Consider the following 18,205-nt stretch of genomic DNA (forward strand, 5'->3'; position numbering starts at 1 on the left):
CATTTATTTATATTCCTATTTTACAAAAAAGAAAATATTCGATATTTTCCTATTGAAAGAATGTTTCAATATCTCTTTGCTGAAGTTTAAAAAGCTTTTTTGACTAATGATCAAAAGAATTTCACATTTACATTTAAGTTTCAAAAGGAACAGAAGATACAGTATGTGCACACTCAGCAACAACAAAACCGTACTCAAGCTTTTGTTCACAGAGAACCATATATAAAAACTTAGTGTTTTAATCTTAAATCCTTTTTTTTTTTTTTTTTACCAATTTGTAATTTTCTAAATTATATCTTTAAACAATGTATAGGGTGAATTCAAATTTCTTTGTGACAGTGTTTTTCGAATTTCTCTCTACGTTTTCTTGCTGTGACTAAAATCCCCGACTCATGATACACATTCTGGTCCATTTCAATATTTTCAAGAAATTTGGCTTACACTTTTCTCAAAACATACAGTATAAACATTTTATTGATGTGTTTGGGACAAATCTTTTTTTTATTCATTTAATTTCCTTCTCAGGAACATTTTTAACACTATAAGTTGCATGTTTCTTCACTGCATCAATAAATCAAAACCCAACAACAAAACAGCGATGGCTTTACATCTGCATCTTTATACTTCAATACCATGCAATTTCATCTGGACCATACAAGACCCACAGCATACAATCAAGCTCTGTAAATGTTCTTTAGAGGAAACACTAGACTGGAGTGTAATCTAGCATGGAATGGCCTGCCCAATTACCAAGTCACTAAATCCTATTGTTCTGCTCTGGGTTGAACTGGATTGCAAGGTCAGAAAAAAAATATCCAACTAATGAATAACACATTTGACAAGTTTGACAAGAGGCCTAGCAAAGTATTAAAGCTGAACGTTCAGAGAAACCAATTAAACATTTATTTGTTTGGTCAAAGTAAATAATCATTCCATTGTATTACAAAAGGATGTTTATGTGCATTTTAATTATGTGAAAAATTTGTCAATTAGTAACAATTTATGCATAAAATAATCCTCACATTTTTCTTACATATGAAAATATAAAAGTTGATGCGTATTTGCTCGAATTAAATAAGGACCCAATGTAAACATTTTAGGCATCTTGATATCCCAACATAGAATTAAACTGATCCTGAGGAATATTATAGACTCTACACATGTACATCATGCAGTGATCCAGTTGTCATTTGCCTGATTGGATAATTGGATAAAATGTAAAGGTGCACGTGCGTTCCTATTAAAGCATGCCATCAACAGAGCAGTTGTGGCTTCACATCCAAGATCCTGTCCTTTACACGCATTTACTCCTAGCCTAACGGAAATGAGGCTCGCGGACACGCTGTACGGCTTCCGTGCGCTTCCGCTTCTTTTCGAATCAACCGCGCGCGTGCAGTCTTTCATGAATGAACTGACGTGACTGAAAATCATATGACGTCTGGCGTCGAAACAAGTCAACAAGAGGGCTAGCGGTGCGGTGCGGTGCGGTGCGGTGGGTGGAATGGGGGGGACAAAAGCGAGCTGCTGCACGAGAACATCATCCTCATCATCAACAACAAAGGAAGACAGCGACACATTATATGCACGCGCTTGGCTTCCGGAGCGGACCCGGTGTCTCCCGTTTCTCTAGGATACTGGAGCATCTTGTCTCATGTGGGTGAGTCGAATTAAGGCACAGGACCCTTTGAAGAAGAAGAAAAAGAAGGGAATACAAAGAAGACGAAAACAGCGCGTTGTTTAATGGGTCTGCACGCGCGCCGCCGGTCCTAATTCACAAGCGCGTGTGCGCGTGCTCCACCTGCCTGGGTAAATGCATGCGCGAGGTTGACGGAGCGACAGGATATTGACGGGAGCCGGGGAGCAGTTGTGTGAGGTTGTGGGGGATTCCCTTTATCCGTCCGTTCAGCGTGAGAGGAGGGAGGAGGGAGGACGGTGGAGTGGAGTGAAGTGGAGGGAGGCGGCGAAGTGCATCTGGTCTGGAATCGCAATCACGAGCGTGTGTAGTGACAGCTAGGGGGCTCGTGGTCGAGAAAAAAGAAGGAGAAGGAGAAAAAAAAGAGAAAGAGAGAGAAAATGTGTAACCCGATCGGCGCGTTAGTTTGCTAGCTCATGCACGCGCGCAGCACACGAGCGCTGCTGTTTCATCAAAATCCAGTCGACGCTCCTGTGGTTTTCCGAGAGCGCCATCAGGTAGGAATGCGTCCTGCTTCCATCAGGGTAAAATACAGAAAAAACCTGAGATTGACCGGTAATCAGGTGCTGGACGGGGTATATATTATGACGGGGGGTAGTTGTCAGATTTATTTTGCCATGGCGTTTTGTTTTTTTTCTTCCGATCTTCTCATTGTGATCATCTGAAGGTTAATCAGCGATTTCCACTCCGATCCGATTCCATTGTTTGTGAGGCTGCGAGCTTTTTTTTTGTTCTGTCTGCTGATTCATCATAAGCACCAGGAATGAACGAGATGTCTATCAGCTGTCTTAAAAGCATTCCTTCTGTTCGACCATGATCATGATCAGCTTTATAGACTGTGTGGTGAACATCTAGTGCGAGGTGCTTCGTTTTCCCATGATTGTGTGCTGTCATGCGCTACTGGCATCGTTTCCTAAACAAATGCAGAAGACCTGTTAGAATGCATGTCGTTTTTTTTTTTTTTTACTTACTATGCATCCTTCCTTCTTCTCAATCATCGCGTGCATGCCATATTCACATGCTTCCTGTTGGAAATGAAAAGTGACAGGCTTCTGGTTACTATTATGATGTGATCATTTCCTTTTTTTTGTCTCCTCTGTCTGTGTTTACTCTTAAGCATATGATCATCATAAAGCATTCAAGAGCAACAGCCTCTCTTTATATCTTTCTCTCTCTTTCTTTATCTATCTCTTTTTTTCTTTCTTTGGTGACTACAGACTCTATCTAGCTGCATTAACTCCCATCACTTTGCATCCCTCTCAATTAAGATGAATGTAATCTATTCTGAGCCTGTGGTTGCACTTAAAAGCCCAGGTCCGGACACATTAAGCTTTACTCTACACATTTTGACCCTGACAGGAAGAAGGGAATATGTAGCCTATTCTGCCCATCTTAGCATTGTGATCTAAATAATGGTGCCTTTCACAGCACAGTGATAAATAACAAGATCATTCAAGCTGAGCAGCAAATTCAAGATGCACACAAGTCATGAGATGTTCCTTTCATCACGGATCCAGTGCATACTCGTATTACGCTTGCATTCTTCAGGACACCCTTTTGTGTCAAAAGGCCTAAGAAGGCATGTTCAGTAATTTCTCTTTTTCCTGCCACAGAAGGTAACAAGAACAGATGAGGGCCTTCTATGGCAGCAGGGGGTGGTGTGGCTAGAAAATGAAGCATGTGTGTGTGGACTTGGATTTGAGGAAAGTGGGGGTAGGGGGGGTTGAATAGATGTTGGGCATTGGCTGAGAGATTTATGGTCCATCAGATCCAAGTGGCTAGCTTTTGACCAATCCCAGTGCATCATGTGTGTATAGGCCTATATGTTGTTCCTGCTTCCTGATGCTCATTGGATAAGGTGTGTTCAGGCAGATAGACAGAAGAGGGGGGAAGCAGGGGGGTGGAGTTGATGAAACCGAGAGAAAGAGTTGAGCGCACAAAGAAAGCGTCTTGGACAGCTGTTGCAGCATGTTTATAAGTTACTAGACCACAGAGAGTCCTTGAGAAATTGTTTGTTTAGAGGGGGTGGGGCATGTCCTCAAAAGAAATCTGCATAGAGAATTGGGAGAGCCTAAAGCTAAAGCCATGAAGAGAGGGAGAAAAAAAATTGAGTGAAAGAAAAAGAATTTTCAGGGGGTGTTGGGAGGGAGATGTTGCTGATGATGAAACTCGCTGCAAGTGTGGACTTTCAGTGCTTCGCCCTGCGGAGTCGTATGTGCTTTAGCTGCAGATGCTGGATTTGCAAGGATGCTTTACTTGTGCTCATTTGCATTTTGTTTTTTTTTTAAACAATTTTGCAGTATTTGTGAAGTGATTTGCTTATCATTTATATAATAATCTAGGTTTAGTTTTAAAAATACAAACCCCTATCATAACATTTTGTAACCCTGAAATTCTTCATTATTTATAATTAATAAATGATTTATTACTCAAGGCAGTAATTAATGTTTTTTTTTTTAAGAAGCAGTTTTTTTTTTCACTTTTTTTTTTTTTTTTCAGTTATTTGCTTAAAATATTTATAATTAGTCTATCATTAACGGTTGCATTTGAAGCTACTGTTTAGAGTATAGTTTTTCCTAGTGTTCAACTAATGAAATGCTTTTAAATTGTAGCTTACAGACAAGAAGCGAGTTTTCTATTTTTTATGCCCGTGAAATATAGCACTGAAGGTGGTCATGAATAAAATACTGGAATAGCTGAGTTTACCAAAAAAATATGTGATCAGAGTTTATTGTGGCTAACCAAATATACTTTTTTTGTCAAACTAAAGCCGTGGTACATGTAGACCATTTTGCCAGCGTGTGGGTTGAAAGCATAGATTTCTTTGCCAGGTCTGTTTGCTCTCGATCCGGTGCTTGAGGCAGAATATTGAAAAAAAAAGTGTTGTGAAAGCCTCATATCTCACTGCACTTGAGAATCTGGAGGTTATCACAATGCACGCAGTTACATCGGCTAGTTCAGCATTTTATTACCAACAGGTCTCTTGCACCTTTCCCTTAAACCAGCAGCTCGATATTGAAAGGAGCGACTCCCACTAATTTCACGCACATACGCCAAAGGTTCAGGTCTTCATTTGGTCTCTGAAAGGAAAGTGGATGGCAGCAGCTACTAGAGGATTTTTAAATCTAATCTTTTATTAAATGTTTCATGTACAACCCAAAGGTCATTACTGAATATAGCTTGTGTGCCAGTTTGCACAGGAAGAAGCAATATCTTCTTGAACAAAGCCCCTCCTCGAAATGCCATGCCTTGAACCCCCACAGTCCATGTGTGAATACCTGTGGAACCTGCTATGCATAAAACTCTGGTCCGACCCTGACATCTACCCGCCCGATAGCCCCAATTGTAACGAATGATGGAGAGACGAATTTAAATTTCATTCCCTGATAATGTCCTATGATTGCTCCCTTTTTTTTGCCATGCAAAACGATTGTATAATTTCCTCCCTCTCTTTCTATCACTCTTATTTCACGCTCCGAATACCGGCTACTTGATGGCTTCCTTGGCTTTTTAGCACTTAGTGTTTACTTCAATACATAAATTGATGCCAGCCTCCTCCTCCCCCCCCCGGCAGGCATCAGCGGAGCCTGATTTTTAATTCGCAGTTAAATGGCGCTCGACACACGCAGCTTGTTTGATAATTGACTTCAGTCTACTGAAGGAAGGGATGATTAGATTCAAATGTCATTGCTGGTGTGTATGTGAGTGAGGTTTTTTTTTTTTTTACGTTGTTCCTCTCAGCATCTGATGGAAGTACGGAAAAGGAAGGGCTGGGTTGCACATTAATATCAGGTGCGGATCATGCATGAAATTAAATACAGAAAGTTGCCTAAGCGCTTGCTGATGGTCTGTCTTAATTAGCGAACCACGTTTTCTTAGAGTTCTGAAATTATTCGTGCAGAACTGGTTTCTGAAGCTTACCAGCTGACAAGGTTGTAACAGAGGGGGAAAAAGTTAGTCGTTGTTGATTTCCAGATGATTGCTACTGATTGCTGGTCTCATGTCTTTACTGCCTCTGAAGGCAGCTGAAAATCTCAGCATCGTTTACTTGTTTTTTCATAAAAAATAAATATTTATTAAGCCATTGCTAAAAATGTTTTTGAAAGAATTTTTGTATTCATGTGGAAACACATCCTTCAAATTTCATCCAATCAGGCTCATCCAATGATATCAATATTTCGTTTTCATATTAAGATATGATACATGTCTATAAGGATTGGCGGTCATCCAGATGATTTAAAAATGTCAAGTAGAATCTATAAAATGTATTTATTATATGTTTAAAGAACAGGCTCTATAGTCAGTCTCCATTTGCCTCTTGATTTCATGGTATATCTGATGTGCAGTGATACTCTGTTTGGGATCCTACACATCTTCTTGCCACTTTGTTCAGCATACACCTGATGGAACATCACGTTTCAGAACAATCAACATTCACAACCAGCTTTCACTCATTTTATATATGAACCCCAAATGCATGCAGTAAACCTATTTTATTGCCCAATTAAGTGAAAAATGACTGAATATCTAATAGGTGGGTCCTGACTACCAAGTCTTTCCTACAATCCCAATCAGGGTGTCAGATCCCCCCATTGTATAATGCACTCACTTTAACTCGTGAAGAGATGACCATTAACTGATTAGAAGTAGAGAAAATGTTTAATTGGGTGGTTTTGACTGAACATCCAAGGCTACAGCTCTCAACTTTGTATTGCTGACCAACATTTAAAGTTTTCTGACCATCATTTGTATCTTTAGACCTCCAGTCTTAGAGAGTATTAGAGATTTACAAGTCAGTGAGAGTCTGAAAGTAGGAAATGATGGCTCTGGTCATCTTAGTTGAACTTCACAGCTCTTTAATTGGTGCCTTGGTTGTGGTCCTTGCTGAGATCAGGGTTTTTTTTTTCTGAGCGCCTCTAAATGTGTTGAGGGTGCATTTTTTACAAGGCTGCTCTTGCTTTCTCTCTCTCTCTCTCTCTCTCTCTCTCTCTCTCTCTCTCTCTCTACTCAACATCCTCGCTCAGCGCTTTGTATTTTCCTGTGGGTGTGATGTCTCTCCTCTGCAAGTAATCAGCCCTGATTTGTCAGCGTTCTTCCTGGTGATTCATAAAAATTCAGCTTGCGCCTGCAAAAGACAGTGGCTTCACCTCCCTAAACCCCTCATCACTGGTCTCTCGGGCCCCTGCACCCTTAACTGAGCAGCCACAAATGAGAGAAAAACATTTAGCAAAGGCAATGGATTAGCTCTTCTCATGGGGTAAGAGAAAGCAGGTCTTTTTTCTTTGACCGGATGGTTGAAAACTCTTTACTTGGGCTTTGTATTGAGATAAAAGGCCATTTAAACAGCTCTTTTAGGGGTTTACATGTTTGCATTGCTGAATGTAAGTATTGGATTTGGTCTAATTTGATGTTGACCATCCCAGCATTGATCTTGCATTGAGCGCAAGACAAAAACCTTTGACACCTTTGTACCATAAATCAAATTATTTTAGTACCATACGAACTGGATCAGATGCCCAATGTTCAAATCTGTAATTTTTTATTTTGTAGAAAACTAAATTAAAAAATAATTTAAAAATGAAATGGGTGCACATATGGTTATCTTTATTTACATTCTTTTATTGCTATCATCTGTGTAAAACCGACATGAGACAAAGTCCATATTTATAAGCGCTATACAAGTAAAAATGAATTGAATTTAAATGAATTGAATTAAATCTGATAATCCACTTTATGAGGAAAACCTGTGTCTTATACAGAAAATCATACATACACAGATCAAGAGCTTCATGTATGTTTACATCAAACTAGGAAAATGTTATGTCATTGATTTTGATTGTGGCATTTTTTTGGGTGTTGCAAACAGGCTGATTTTGAGTATTTAATAAATGACTGATCTCCTAGGTTTTGCACGTAAACAATCTATAGGTTTTACCCAGAATAGTGTGGAAAACAAAACTAATCCAGTGAGTGGTAGTTTAGTGGGTAGAAACATCATCAGGGATAAACTTACACTTATAAAGAACATCTTATTATTTTATATCACCACATTATCTGTGTAAAGCTGCTTTGAGACAATGTTCATTGTTAAAAGCGCTATACAAATAAAAATTAATTGATTCCACCTGATTGGAGCATCACAACAATCACAAAACGTGGTTTTGATCGGTCATAGTGACCACTCTTTGCAATGGTACGCAGAAAAGCATCTCAGAACACACAGTATGTTAAACCTGGAGAAGATGCGCTGCAACAGCAGAAGAGCATAGCAGGTTAAACTCCTGTCAGCGAAGTGCAGCCACCTGAGGCTACAGTGTGTTACAGGCTTAATAAATTAGAACAGTTTAGATCCCATTTCAGTGTGAATGTATGAATGAGCATTTGTATCTATGTATCTACATTTCCAGCAAGTGTAAGTGGTTATCGTGAGTCCTTTATCATTTTAAATAAAATGAAAGTAACAATGTAAACAGCGTTTGTTGACTGCTGGTAAAAAATGGCAGAACTAAATTTGCTGTCAAGAGAAAAACACCTGTCTTAGACTCGATTAGATTTATTTATTTATTTATTTTGCATCAAATAAATCAATTTACAACTGAAGACCTTCTATGAAAGTGAAAGGGAAGTGTGCTAAACAAAGCTTTTTGAACTATAAATGTCATTTTAAGAGGAGGAATTACCTGCTGGAATTGAGACAGACAAGGCAATACAACAATGTCTTAGTAATCAGACACTCTGCCAGCTTTCGCTGCCAAATTATGCAAAAAAATGTGAAGCGTAAGGTGGCACACTTGAAAGTAAGTGGTGTCCAGTGTTCAATGCAGGAGATCTGTACTGAGTCAGGCTTGTGTGAGGCTGATAGAGAGTTGGATCTTTCCATGTACTAGAATAGTACACAGTTTCTAAAGATATATAAGCGAGCTGTTCCTTTCATTAAAAAGCGGTAAATACACACAATATACATTTTATACTATAATTTTACAATATTTATCATTTGCATTTTATTCCAATTTAGCTTGAGTACATCAGATTAAGATGCTTCTAATCTTATTGTTGCAAATGACTCAGATGTATATGCCCACTTATTTTTTATGTAACTGACTGTGTCCACTCTCACTCACCTACTCACTTTTAAAAACCGCTTTATCCTGGTCAGGGTCTTGGTGGCTCCAGGGTCTTTACTAGGAAAATGAGCCATGAAGCAAGAATGCACCTAGAATGGAATTCGAGACCAGACAGGGCACCAATCGCACACACATACATTCACACACACATTAACACACACATTCACACATTTATCCACACCTGAGCCATTTGGGAGGAAATGACAGGGAACCCATTAGGACATGGGTAGAACATGCGGAACTCCACACAGCTTCTACCCTGGCACTGTGGAGCATGAGCTGCAACCAGTTTTGTGTAATCGTAATTTAGTCTAGACCATTGTTTTTATGTCCTAACAGCTTAACAGTCTACAGGTGAGATACAGCTATAATAATAATTGGTGGCGAACTGTAACTCTCTCACCCTTTCGCATCTCTGTGACCAGAGATGGGCAACAAGTTCCCACATTTAGACCAAAATGCTGGAATGAGGTTATTGCTACAATGCAAATCTACATTATAAATAGTACTATTTCATCGCTTTGCAGCAGCATAGCACTCTAATAAAAGAATCTTAAATTATGATTCTAATCTGAAATGCAGCATCCATGAACATAACGGATATTCGCATGGTCTGCTACAGAAACTGACCCAGATTTTGTCATCTTTAAAAAGTGGCATGCAAGAACTTTTAGTCATCGTGATATTGCCATTATGGTTCTTTCCCTGTATACAATATCTCTGTACTCCTTATCTATGCTATATTTAGGCTAATTAGTTGCCATGTCCTCTGGTTTGGCTGTGGTTTTATGCCACACCTGTTTATTTGTTAACAGCAACAGGTTCCAGTTCATCTCAGGAGCAGCCTTTTATTGGATTACAACAAGGAATTACTGTGTTGTGTTACCTGGAGTCCTCTCTTTTTTTTATGTACTACTAGTAGGAAGAGGAAGACCAGCTTGCTTAGCCAGTTTTACAGCTGCCCTGTGTATAATTGTCCACAGTTGCACATTCAGGGTGTGTGAAAAAGACACAGGCAGATACACACAGGTGCATTGGAGTGGATGAAGTACAGCAGTGAACTGCTGGTGACCATGCGTTTGGCAGCCATTGCAGTGGTATGAGTTTGCTGAGCCAGCATACCCTTTTGTGTGTGTGTGTGTGTGTGTGTGTGTGTGTGTGTTTATGTCTCAGGGAACAAATGACCCCTCACAAAGGAAGGAATACCTAATATCAACCTTGTAGGGCTATTTGGCTGGTCTCCTTAGGAAAAACTGCTTTTTTCTTAATAAAAAAAAATAAAATCACAGCTTTTATTTAGGGAAGGAAAAAACAACTCTTAAGGATCCAAAGGTTTCATTTTGGATTCTGTTTAAAGTTAGGGTTCAGCTTAGGTGTAGCATAGCAATATTTATCTACATTTATCTACATGTGTGTCACATACAAGCCATGGTGCTACAACTGCTGGAATTGGCCTGAGTGATTCCACTCCTGCTGTGACCCAGCTGTATTAGCTCTGTGCAATATCACACACACACACACACACACACACACACACACACATACACACACACACACACAGCGCTCACCAAGCTCACCACAGCCCATTAGAAATCTCATACACCCATACAAACAGAATAATTCAATAGCACAAATACCAGGTAAGGCAAACACACCCACAACATGTGCAGACAGTTGTGAGACCATCACAATGATGCATATTCATAATATTCAAATATCAATGATTAATACATATTTTTGAGTGATTGCAAATAAAACAGTTCCACTTAATGCCTGATGCTGTCTCACACTGGCCCAACTGAAACACATCCTCTATTTTCGGCATTATTTTAATGCTGATGCCACATTGAATTTGACTTCCCCTGAGTTCAGATGCATCACTGATTCAGCTGTGTGTGTGTGGCTCTGTCTGTCTGTCTGTGTGTGTGGCTCTGTGTGTGTGGTAGCAGATTTTTAAGAGCCTCTGGTGCAGTGAGTTGCTGTGTAACATGGATTTGCACTTATCTACCAGAGACGCTTTGGCAAATGTCAGTGAGTTTACTTAGAGCTACATTTTTCTACGTGGCTATTTCAACGCAGCACTGTTCCCAGTGTCTATTAAAAAAAAACAGATTTTCTATTTATTGCATCTGTTTGTCAGGAGCAAACACACGGTCAGAGGTCCTGCGTGCTTGGTGATTTGCTCTTTTTCAAATATCAGCATCATTAGTGTAATCAAATGACCGGAAAAGTCTACAACCGACATGCCACTGAAATGAGGCATCCGGAACAGCCTGAGCCTTCATGTAATATTATGTGTTTGAAAAAACGGTTGCTTGCTATTATTGTGCATGTTATTGTGGATGCATATTTGGTGCAATCAGAATAGCAACTAGGATTTTACACCCTTTATGTGTGGTAATCTAGCGTGTTTTATTACACTAGACTAAATTTGTAAAGAATAGAATTAAACCACATTTTATTTAATGTTTGTCTGCTCTTCTTTTTTTCAGCAGACAGTCTTCCAGGATAGTCAAGTGTGGCTCTCGTGGCATGACTACTACAAGTAAGGGAAACAAAGCCCTGAAGGCAAGTGTCAATAGGTTATGTTTTCTTTATTCACTTTGTCAGCTTTTTGGCTTTCCTTCTCTCTGACCTTATTTATTTGGACTGTTATTTCTTCTCGTGTCTCTGAAGGTGAAGCGGGAGCCAGGTGAGAATGGCACGAGCCTTACGGACGACGAGCTAGTGTCGATGTCGGTGCGTGAGCTGAACCAACACCTGCGCGGCCTAACCAAGGATGAGATCGCACAACTAAAGCAGCGGCGGCGCACGCTAAAGAACCGCGGCTATGCAGCCAGCTGCCGCGTCAAGCGCGTCACGCAGAAGGAAGAACTGGAGAAACAGAAAGCTGAGCTGCAGCAAGAGGTGGAGAAACTCGCTTCTGAGAACGCCAGCATGAAGGTAGAGCTAGATGTGCTGCGCTCCAAGTATGAGGCACTGCAAAGCTTCGCCAGGACTGTGGCACGCAGCCCCATACCAGGTGCCAGAGGCGCAATCACGCCAATCATCGTACCAGGCAAGGTGGCTGCCACAAGTGTCATCACCATCGTCAAGTCCAAAACGGAGGCACGCTCATAATGCACAATGCCTTTGGTCAGTGAATCATTATCAAGCACAGATCTGCAACACCTGCTTTAAACAATACAGCAGTTAAACGTGGTCTGCCTAAGCAGTGTGCTTTGTTAGCACGGCATGTCTGGTGAGTTTTGGTTGTTAAACTCCATTATGGCCTTTCTGGTTTTGCATAACTGTGGTTTTTTTTTTTTTTGTTTGTTTTTTGAGTGTCCGATGTTTCCCAGATTTAGCACAACCTTCTATGCACCATAGTAGGGATTACTTAGTCCATAGAAAAAAAAAAATACAAAAAGCAGAACATTCAAACTACGTCTACTGTCAAAGCCTTCACATATCTAAAAGCAAGATATATCTTACTAAATGCATTCTTTGTTTTAATTTTAGTGACTTTTTTTTTTTTTTACTGAATGTCCCTGGTAAAACCTGATTTTTTGCATTTAGCTGATTCAGGTGTGAAAGGGCAAGCAAACTTGGCACTGGCTAAACTCATGTCCAGGGAAACAATGCAGTCCAACACAGTTACCACTGAATTTGGTTTGCAACATATTTGCGACATTGCACTGAGAGTTTTGTTTACTGATATTTTAGCAATCTGCTGATACAATAGAGGTAGTATTAGATGAACAATATTTTCTTTTTTCCAGATTCCTGTGCTTGATATTATCCACTGACCACCTTTCAGAAGGGCATCATGGTTTTGCAACTGATGATGAAATCTATTAATGACAGTGTATAAGTGTCAGCATTACAAAAAAACAACAACAACAAAAAATTCTTATTACTTTAAAAATAAGCCTATTATGAGGGTGAATAGTTTTTAGACATTGTAGCTGCTGAGCCAAACCTTGATTTGATTTTGAGTGAAATTTAACTTGTTTTGGTACTGAAGTGTTTTTAATTAATTTATAGTACAAATTGCGCTTCCATTTACATTCTTTAAAAAAAGAAAATGACTAAAATTTACCTACTCCAAATTATATACCAGATATACTGGGTGGCTTGGAAAAAGAAAAGAAAGTTAGCTTTGCATATATATTTTTTTCTGGTAGCAGTTTGATACTCGGTCAGTGCAATAGGATGAAAACTATGAACTCTCATTTTTGGCATGTTTGGGGGAAATATCCAATTTATACAAGCCGTCCGGTTATTTTAGACCTAGCTGATGAGATTAGACATGATTGGTATCCAAATTTGGCTCCTTTATTTTCGGTTCTGGTGCTACATTGCTAACAGTAAATACTAACTAATGGTAGTCTATGACCACCCATTTGCATCATGCAAACTCCATGCTGAAATTATTACACACTTGTCAGACACAGTGAAAAAACCACGAATGTAATTGGTTAAAAATTGGCTACAATATTTAAGAGGTACTGCAAGATGTTAGGGGTTTTAATGAAATCCACAAAGTTCAAAACCAACAGGCTGCTAATACAGTTTACTACACGCCGTTCCTTTTAAGAAAGTTTCTATATTATATAAATACAATGCTATAAGATTGTCTCAAAAAAAGCCTTAAATTGCATACTGAACGTGGTTGGAGGCCAGATTTTGCCATGCTGTTTGTATGATGGCGAGATTTACAAAACAAATTAGAGATCAGAGGTTTCTATGACTTGTGAGCCTCATGTAATTCTTATGTTAGCTCAAGCGCAAAAGCAGAAAATGTGGACATGTTCTGGGCTGATAAACAATGCTTAAGGGGCAGAGCATTTGTGTCAACTAGAATTTTCCCCCAAACAATTCCTTTATAGATAAAAGTTTGGTGATCCATTCCATGCCATGCCATGCCAACATGTCAAAAAAACAAACAAACAAAAAAAAAAACGACAACTGTTGAACAACTGTTAGTTTTTTGTGCCCTGTTTTGTTTAATTCCATTTGTGGAATGATGTTTACAAGTTATATTCTGATGAATATGACAAGGAGAGGCAATAAACTACTGTATTTATGCATGGAAAAGGAGAAATCCGGGAACTGTCTCCGAGGGTGATGTTCACCTTTTATAGACACAAGTTCTATCATGTTTGTTATGAGGGAGCCTGTCCATAGAACATAGCAAACTCCTTCCTTGTTTGATTATGTTTTTTGTGGTTTTTAAAAATGGTTTGGTGTAGAAGTTTATTGGCAAACGTGAAGTATCGAGTGGTTTAGTTTTGTTCGACATTCTTAGAGCTTAATACTGTGGATGGACTGGTCATAGCTGCCTCAACGCAATCCACACACAAGCTTTATCGTTTTCTTATTATTCGCAAGTGTTCTTTGATGTCTTTGTCCAGCTAAAGGTTTTAGCTCTATCTTTGTTATTTTCTGGTAGAAAAAAAAATGTTTTGTTATTTATAACAGAGGTGTTCAACTCATGTCCTCGAAAGGCTAGAGGTCAGCTCAGTCTGGACATTTTCCTGCACTAATACACTGGTAAAAGGAGTTTTCTCATCAGGTGTCTTTGAGCAGAAAAATTACAACTGACCTGAATGCTGACCTTTGGACCATTTGAGTTGGGCACCCCTTATTTATAGGGAAAAAAAATGTCTGGGGAAAAATACAACTCTTGAACTTGTTTGATATTGACTTTGCAATTGTACCAAAAGTGGCTTATTATTGAAGTCTGATAGCTTTTTTAGTGACTAGGCGCGTGGCGTGCTGTGAAAGTGATCAGGTGGCAGTGTCGTCCACTCTATCGGTGTCATTCTGTACTATTTACATGAATATATTTAGAAGAATTTGTAGAAGAAAAGCAATGTATAGAACACAGACAACCATTCATTTTGGTCCCTTCCATTTAAACAATGCAGATATGGTTTCTTTTTAACACTGTCTCAGCTGAATTCTTCCGTCTCTGTGGTCTATCCCAAATAACGGACTTCCATAATGCAAGATGTTGCTGAAGGTGCTATCCAGGACAAACATTAAGCAAGATATTTCATAACTTGGGCAAGGCATTTTCCAAACACATATTTAGGTATTATATTAGATAAAATTCTGCTTTTGCTGCTTTTGTGAAAGTATTCAGGCAGCAACGATCAATTCTATCTATTGTGCCGTCCTTTTGCCTGATTGGCTACTCGTTGTGGTGCCCACATCCACATTATCTCATATAGTGTGACACACTATTATGATGATCTTTGTTAAGTCAATGTGTGTATGTCATATTTTGTTTGCACTGTCTAATATTAACAAATTTACCAATGAATATTGCAGTGTAGACAGTGTAAATCCTAATCTGAAGTCGAACAATAATTACTACAAAAGTATTGTTAGGTTTATTGATGTGTAAAATAATATCAACCAAACATTTATCTTTCTTAATTCCATTATGTTGCACATGAGTTATGTCAGATGTGATCTATGAGCATATGCAGCACAGTGCTTTTATATGAGCAGCATATAAAATGATTGTGTTAAATTGGCTTCCTTAATGAATAATTTAAAAAAAAATGCACATTTGAGGCAGGTATATTTGCTCAGGAAAAAAAAAATCATCTTCCAACTGGGGATGAAAGGATGGCATCGTGGTGCAGAGTTTAGTGTTGCTGCATCACAGCTCTAGGGTTCAGGGTTTAGTTTTGAAATTAGGTTAATGTGTAGAAGTTCTCCACAAGCCCACATGGGTTTCTACCAGGTTCTTTCTCAGGGGTGGACAAATCATTAGTTAGCCCACCAGGCGAATAAAAACTCCAATGTGCAACAAAGATACCTGTAGAAGGTAGCTGTCTGACATTTCTACCCTTACATTGTGTGGAATGTCTATTTTCTCTTTTAATATGTGTCCCTGCAAATTGATTTTAGATATAGGTTAAATATGCCTTATATACCAGCCTGATGCAAGACTGATTTTCTTTTTCAATATGTCTGTGTTTTTCATTGGTACAATGACAGAGCAAAAATGGTTCCACTATTAACCAAATCCTAGGCTGAGCAACAAGTTGTTTTGTGTGTGGCTTTTTTTAATTAGGTCATATGATTATTTTATATGGTTGTCTAAGAATTTGTCCACTTTGCCAACTAGAAAAATAACAACTGTAAAAATTGCTTTTCTATGCGCCTGGGTTACTGATTTGTCCACCTCTGTTTCCAGTTTCCAGTAGGCGGACTGGCTGAACAAAACTGCTTGTAGCTGTGTGAACATGTGTAGGCATCCAGGGTGTATTCCCGCCTAATGGACTTTTCAACGACTTTTGGATTCACTGTGACCCTGACCAGAATTAAGCTAAATGAACTGGCACTAAAAGTAAAAAAATCTGTCTAAAGAACATCTTATTGTGCAAGATGATTATTTCGATAGATATGCAAAGCCTAATAGAATGTCCTGGTTCATTGTAGAACAAGGTAGCTGGCCAAGAAGCTAAAATGTCTTGCACTATAGGATTCCTGGTAGGCTGGCTTGAAGGCTAACCTGTAAAACTGTCCACCCGTGTAATTTCACACTTATTGCACTGAATAATAGGGATATGACCAGTATCACGGTTTACAGTGCGCAAATGAAATGCCAGCCGTGCTGTGCTTTAAGCAACAAAACACGCTATTGGAAAAGAAAAGAAAAGAAAAATCCATGCTTTCTTAATAAGGTGAAAAGCAATTACTCTGAACAAGATTAGATCATTCTCACAACGATGCCAACAAAATACTGTGGATAAACATAGTACTGTCAACGTTCAGTTTTGAAAATACACCACAATACATGGCTGCCAGGTTATCATGCCGTGAATTTTTTCACATCATTCCACTCTAATCCTAAATTAGTCAATTTATTAATTTAGATTCCCATTCTTACGAAGAAAAAAGAAAACAAACATTGCAGGCTCTCAGGGGTTTCTTGTGTGTTTACTGTGCATAAGCCTCCTCTGTGGTGTTAAATGGAGTTATTGGACAAATGCCCCATATTTTCCTTTTGTGGGCATAAATGATTGATTGGAGCTATTTCACGTAGCCCGATGCCCATGATGGTTATCACAAAAGAGCGATAGTAAGATGGATAGGAGGAGGGGTGATGTCACACTGAGCTGAGTATTGAAATATAAAAAGACTGTTGATTGTCATGCATCGAGTAACAGTATCAGGAATATAGCTAAGTCACTAAGTTAGTAAGGAAATTGTCATGTCTAACAGTTCTGTTGGGGGCCTTGTCATTTTCTACATAGATCACACTATGCATCCAGGAGAGCCTTTAATCCCTGCCATTGTCTTACCAGAGATTCAAAGATCCACTCACTATATCAGCACTTACGTGACAAAATCTGTTAGCTGTAGGCTAACAAGGGTTTGTTCATCATGTTCTGTGTTTGTTGAGCAGGTTCAAACACCAGGTTCATATATGGCTCTGAATAGTTTGTTGTCTTGAAACTGTTAATTCAGAAAAAAATACAAAATAAATAAAAAAAATAAATAAAAAGCTATGAAATGTGAGGTGGTAATCGGTGAATAGAATGTGCTGTTTTGGATATCTATGAGTACTTTGTACGAAATACAGTAACAAAAATGGGTGAACTGTAACTTTATTAATTAAATTATTGTACTTTTTTGCAATCTGTACATACAAAAGTGATGATGTATTAATATATATATTCATATATAAGAACTGTGGATTTTAACCATGCAGATAGTCTTTCTTGGGTTTGACTAAGTTATTGATGTACTGTTGTATATATTGTACGTTTGGTGATATACAGCTTCCTTTATTTTATATATGATCAATAAAAAGGTTTTGAGAGATGTCCATAAATGTCTTGACTTTTTGGTGAGCATGACTTTTTTTTTCTTTTCGCATTTGGCTATGTTCCATGGCATAGTCATTGACCCAGTTTGATGGAAGTAAAAATAAAACTGGTGAAGGCTTTTTGCCATCAGAGTAGGTTTTAGGAGAGTGTGATCATTTAGCTGGCACGGTTCTCTCTCTCTGATCCAAAAAAAGGCACCCGTCGACCTAGTTCGAGCAACCTCCGTGCATGCGTTTTTTGGCCTGACGTGAGTGGAGGGACGTTGTGGTGCGCCTGCCCTAAATCTCGCCAGACAAAGCACCATACATGTACCTTTCAAAACCATTCTCCCTTAGTTATACTTCTTCATTCTAGTGTAGACAGTGTCATAGTGCTGTTTCGATGTTATTTATTGGTTTTGTTTTTACCCTGTTTGAAAGCAAAGAATACATGCTTGAAATATTATTAATAATTGAGTACAACATTAGGGGCCTTATTATCACCCACTTATTCTGACTGTGCCATGTTTTGATTTTCATTCACCTCTCCTGAACCTACATGGGGGATGTGTTGTG

The 18,205-nt window shown here is 38.8% G+C and overlaps 1 protein-coding gene across 5 annotated transcripts; it reads left to right on the forward strand.

The window, feature by feature from the left end:
- The first annotated feature begins 12 nt into the window (after window positions 1-12).
- mafga (v-maf avian musculoaponeurotic fibrosarcoma oncogene homolog Ga) lies at window positions 13-17,629 on the forward strand. 5 transcript variants are annotated; one of them, XR_006927824.1, is made up of 4 exons: window positions 13-1,657; window positions 11,310-11,385; window positions 11,494-12,058; window positions 16,013-17,629. XR_006927824.1 is itself a non-coding variant. In XM_046865890.1 (3 exons), the coding sequence occupies exons 1-3, from the start codon at window positions 1,581-1,583 to the stop codon at window positions 11,935-11,937; spliced, it is 597 nt and encodes a 198-aa protein (XP_046721846.1). In that variant the 5' UTR covers window positions 13-1,580; the 3' UTR covers window positions 11,938-17,629. The 5 variants fall into 5 exon arrangements, 4 of the variants coding, with proteins under 4 accessions (XP_046721846.1, XP_046721847.1, XP_046721849.1 ...); XM_046865890.1 differs by having other exon boundaries at window positions 11,494-17,629; XM_046865891.1 differs by having other exon boundaries at window positions 14-1,657; window positions 11,313-11,385; window positions 11,494-17,629.
- Window positions 17,630-18,205: the final 576 nt, after the last annotated feature.

The sequence above is a fragment of the Silurus meridionalis genome, chromosome 14, assembly GCF_014805685.1.
Source record: "Silurus meridionalis isolate SWU-2019-XX chromosome 14, ASM1480568v1, whole genome shotgun sequence".
Classification (NCBI taxonomy): Eukaryota; Metazoa; Chordata; class Actinopteri; order Siluriformes; family Siluridae; genus Silurus; species Silurus meridionalis.

Bases quoted from the DNA above. Each gene is read 5' to 3' on its own strand.
- mafga (XM_046865890.1), top strand. From the start codon at position 1,581: ATGCACGCGCTTGGCTTCCGGAGCGGACCCGGTGTCTCCCGTTTCTCT. The intron at 1,658-11,309 runs GTGAGTCGAATT...TCTTTTTTTCAG, and splicing joins GAGCATCTTGTCTCATGTGG to CAGACAGTCTTCCAGGATAG. The intron at 11,386-11,493 runs GCAAGTGTCAAT...GTGTCTCTGAAG, and splicing joins AGGGAAACAAAGCCCTGAAG to GTGAAGCGGGAGCCAGGTGA.